This window comes from Myotis davidii, unplaced genomic scaffold (assembly GCF_000327345.1).
Source record: "Myotis davidii unplaced genomic scaffold, ASM32734v1 scaffold799, whole genome shotgun sequence".
NCBI classification, from domain to species: Eukaryota; Metazoa; Chordata; class Mammalia; order Chiroptera; family Vespertilionidae; genus Myotis; species Myotis davidii.
In genome coordinates, this window is record NW_006290670.1 from 118,122 (window position 1) to 122,040 (window position 3,919).

Genomic DNA, 3,919 nt, shown 5'->3' on the forward strand with positions numbered 1-3,919 from the left:
AACTGCTGGGTCACAGGGTGAACACTTACTGTTTTGATACCTGTTACCACAGTGCCTCACAGAGGCTGAACCGACTCACATTCCCGGTGCTAACCTCCCCCGTCACCGGACGGGGCGCCTCCTCCGAGCTCCGCCCGTTTAGTGGGCAGAGCAGCCTTTGTTGCTTAGGTCACCAGTGACGCTGAACCTTTTTCCATTGCTTAACCTGCTGCTGGAACTTTTCACTTCACTTCTGGTACCTTTTTCAAAATCAGAACTGCTCTGAGAGCATTCTTTATGTTTACGTGTACTAGTCCCATCACGATGGTGGGAGCTGTGAGGACATCCCAGCTGTAATTCAGCTTTGCTTCTGCCATGACACTGTGCCTTCTAGAACCTGGGACTCGGGGCGCACTAGCCCCAGGCCGCCCAGGCGTTCCGTCCGCGAAGCTCAGGTTCTGCCGGCGATGGCCTGCCCACCTTGGGCGCCAGCACTGCTCAGTGCTCTCTCCTGCTCTCACTTCTGGAGCAGGGTACCTGGTCTCCGACGAGGCAAACCGAGTGTTTCCCTGATGCTGACAGACTGCCTTCAGGTGCCTCTGCTCCCCTGAGCGTCACAGGAGGAAGCTGCTGAGACGCCAGGTGGGGGGCAGCCTGGACCCCGCGCTGGGCGCAGCCCCGTGGCCGCCGCTGACTGTGGGGAGGGGCCCAGCGCCAGGAGGCCCAGCGGGGCAGCAGGCCTGGGAAGGACGGGCCCAGCACCAAGATGCTCATCTTCAAAGGGCAGTGTTAGCGCCTCACTAGGTAGCAACCACAGCAGCGGGCCCCAGCCCCGTCCACGCCCTGCCTCGGGCTTCCCTTGCGCGTTGCATGCTGGGAACAGCTCGCCCAGCACAGCCTCCCAGCCAACTGTCCGTCACTGAGGAGGGAGCAACTCACCCTGCTCTCCTGAAAATACTTTTCCTTCAAAGCTAGACTTTTCCAAAACAGGAGAACGTGGTCATTTTCTGTGATGATTTTTAAGGCATCAGGTGCTGACAATGAAACTGAAAATTAACGATGAAATAGGATGCAGTTAGTGACCATACATTTGAATTGCCGTTTTCTTACGTCAAATGGAGATTGAATAACGCTCACCTTGAAGGACCGGATTAATTTAAGGAGAAAATAAAACACGTGTGCTGCTTAGTACATAGCCTAGCACATGGCAGACACTCTTGAGAGCTGGCATCTCTCTTAGCTAAGAAACGTGAACAGTATCGAATATAGTAGCCTCACACCCCAGGAGCCAGAACCAAGCAGGCAGGCTGGAGGGAGGAGCGGGATGGGCTGACCTGGACTCCTGCTGCCGACCCTCCTGCTCTCCTGGTCGTGAGCCAGAGGGGGAGCCGGGCCCAGCGAGGGCGGAGGGAGCACAGCCAGGCCCCTCCTCCGCAGCCTTCAGGCCAGGGACCAGCTCTGCCCGCTTTCTGAACTTGACCTGACTACAGAGCAGCCCCCCCTGGCAGGATGGGATGCCCCTTCCTTGGCTGCCCGCGCTGGCCCCTCCATCTCTACGTCATGTTGCCTCCGGGCCAGGCGGCTTCATCCAGGCCCCACTGGCGGTGCCTGGCTTTAGTGGCAAATGCACAATTTTATTTCCTAACTATTTTGGGCATTCCCCCTCTATTTCCCTGTAAGTGTCAACACCAGCAGCACAGATTCAGAGAGAGAGAGAGAGAGAGGATGGAATGGACGGCCGCTCCCCAGCTCACAGCACCCGGCTGGTGAGGCCTCACACTGCTGGCCCGTGTGGACCGGTGGGCATTGTCTGTCAGCCCCTCAGCAGGGTCAGCAGCAGGCGACCCGCACAGGTGGCCTCTGCCTGCTCACCTGTGGTGACTTTTATACTGGCATCTTTGCTCATGTTCCCCAGCTGGACAACGACGTGGTATTTCCCTCCAGGCTCCAGCCGGTTCAGGGTGTATTCCACGGTGCTGTTCCGGGACTTCACTTTGTAGCTCCTGTCGCTCTTTCTTATTAGATCTTTGACTGCGATTGCGTACAACTGAGACAAGGAAAGGTGAGTAGAAATGCGGCATTTCCCCCTGGGGTACACACCGTCTCAGGGGCTGTGACCCTCAGCAGCATTGTGAGCCCCAAAGTCTGACTCTGCTCTTTAGGAAGCTGTTGGTGGCTAGATCCAATCTCACAACAAGTATTCAATCCCAGAATTGTGCACAGAATTACACTTCAATCCCCAAAGCAATTCTAGCCTAGCCGGTTTGGCTCAGGGGATAGAGCATTGGCCTGCGGACTGAAAGGTCCCAGATTCTATTCAGGTCAAGGGCACATGCCCGAGTTGTGGGCTTGATCCCCAGAAGCAGGGTGAGGAGGCAGCCAATCAGTGATTCTCATCATTGATGTTTCTGTCTCTCTCTAAAATCAATAAAAAATATATATAGTTTCAAAAAGCAATTTGAGGGAAAGCCTATGTATTGTGGCAGCAGCAGGTAGAGGGCAGGCAAGGAGAGCCCAGGCGAGTGCTGAACTTGGGCGTCCCCACCTCCAGCGTCGCCCGGGATGCTCACGGGAGACACTGAGGGGAAGCGGTGAAGGTAAAAGCTTTCCTCTCTCTCAGGCTGCTTCTCACAGACGGGGACGGCACAGTAAAGGGACGGGCAGTGAGTGCAGCAGACTCACTCCTCAGGAAGAAGTCCACAGGCAAGAAGAGTCTTAGCAACCACACACTAAATGCCCCTGGACTGGGGTGGGCAGGGCAGAGGGCATGGAGGTGAAGGCAGCCAAGCAGGAGGAAACAGGAGTTTTTCTAGATTCGATGTTTCTCTGTTTAGATCAGAACCAGCAAACTTTTATGTGAGGGTCCAGTTAGTAATAGTTGGGCTGTGAAGGCAGAGGACCAATACCGCAGGACTCAGCTCCGCAATGCATAGCACATGCAGATGACAGAAGACCTTGGTTCTCATCACACTGTTTTCAAAACCAGGTGACAGCCTGGACTGGCCCGCGGGCCTTTGCCAGGGAAGGAGATGTGAGAAGGCAGAGAAGCGGGGGTGAGCCAGGATCCCAGCTGGCAATGAGGGGGGGGTGACAACTAAGAAGAGGCAACTGTAACAACCCCCATCCTTGGTGGGACAGAAAGGAGGCCCTGGCTGGGCCCCCATCCCCAGGTCTAGGGTGCCGGCCCAGGACACCATCCTCACCCGCACACCTGCCCCCACACCACACTCAGAATACCCAGGGTTCCAGGGCCGCTGCGTGCTCACCAAGTCCTGGTCAGGGGAGTCATAAGGGGACTCCCACTTTATCACAGCGGAGGTCTTGCCCATGCGCACTGTGTGCAGGTGGCGGGGCGGGAGCCTGCTGTCTGGGATCATCCGCACCACCACGGAGTCCGAGGACGGCCCCTGGTAAGGCACCACCACACGGACCTGCAACAAACACCCGTGCTCTCAGCCGTCGTCATCAACTCATTTCCCAACAAAACAGTGAACCGCATGCACAACCAAATGAAATCTCACAGAAAGATACACATGTGAACCAATTTCCCACGTGCCCTGAATGTCTACTTTATTTTCTCACAGGTACCACTGGTAACACTTGTGCACTTCCTTCCAGAAATGTCTTAATTTGTGCACTCGGGGGTAGGGGGTCCCTCAGCCCGGCCTGTGGCCTTTAGCAGTCTGGGACCCCTCGGAGAATTGATGCTGGCTTAGGCCTGCTTTCCAGGGGGTTGGGCCTAAGCTGGCAGACATCACTCTGGCAGCCGGGGAGCCCTCAGGGGATGTCCACTTGCCAGTGGGGAGCAGGCCTAAGCTGCAGTCAGACATCCTTAGCGCTGCTGAGGCAGGAGAGGCTCCCACCACCACCGTTGTTCTGGCAGCCATCAGCCTGGCTTGTGGCTGAGCAGAGCTCCCCCTGTGGGAGTGCACTGACCACC

At 56.5% G+C, this 3,919-nt stretch overlaps 1 protein-coding gene across 1 annotated transcript in view; it reads right to left on the reverse strand.

The window, feature by feature from the left end:
• SORL1 (sortilin-related receptor, L(DLR class) A repeats containing) overlaps positions 1–3,919 on the reverse strand; it is a 127,417-nt gene that overhangs the window by 10,870 nt on the left and 112,628 nt on the right. Inside the window, exons 43-45 of the mRNA XM_015563866.1 lie at positions 3,246–3,410; positions 1,852–2,026; positions 919–1,025 (exon numbers count right to left, since the gene is read on the reverse strand). Coding sequence (XP_015419352.1) covers positions 919–1,025; positions 1,852–2,026; positions 3,246–3,410 — 447 coding nt within the window. The remainder of the gene's footprint in view (positions 1–918; positions 1,026–1,851; positions 2,027–3,245; positions 3,411–3,919) is intronic.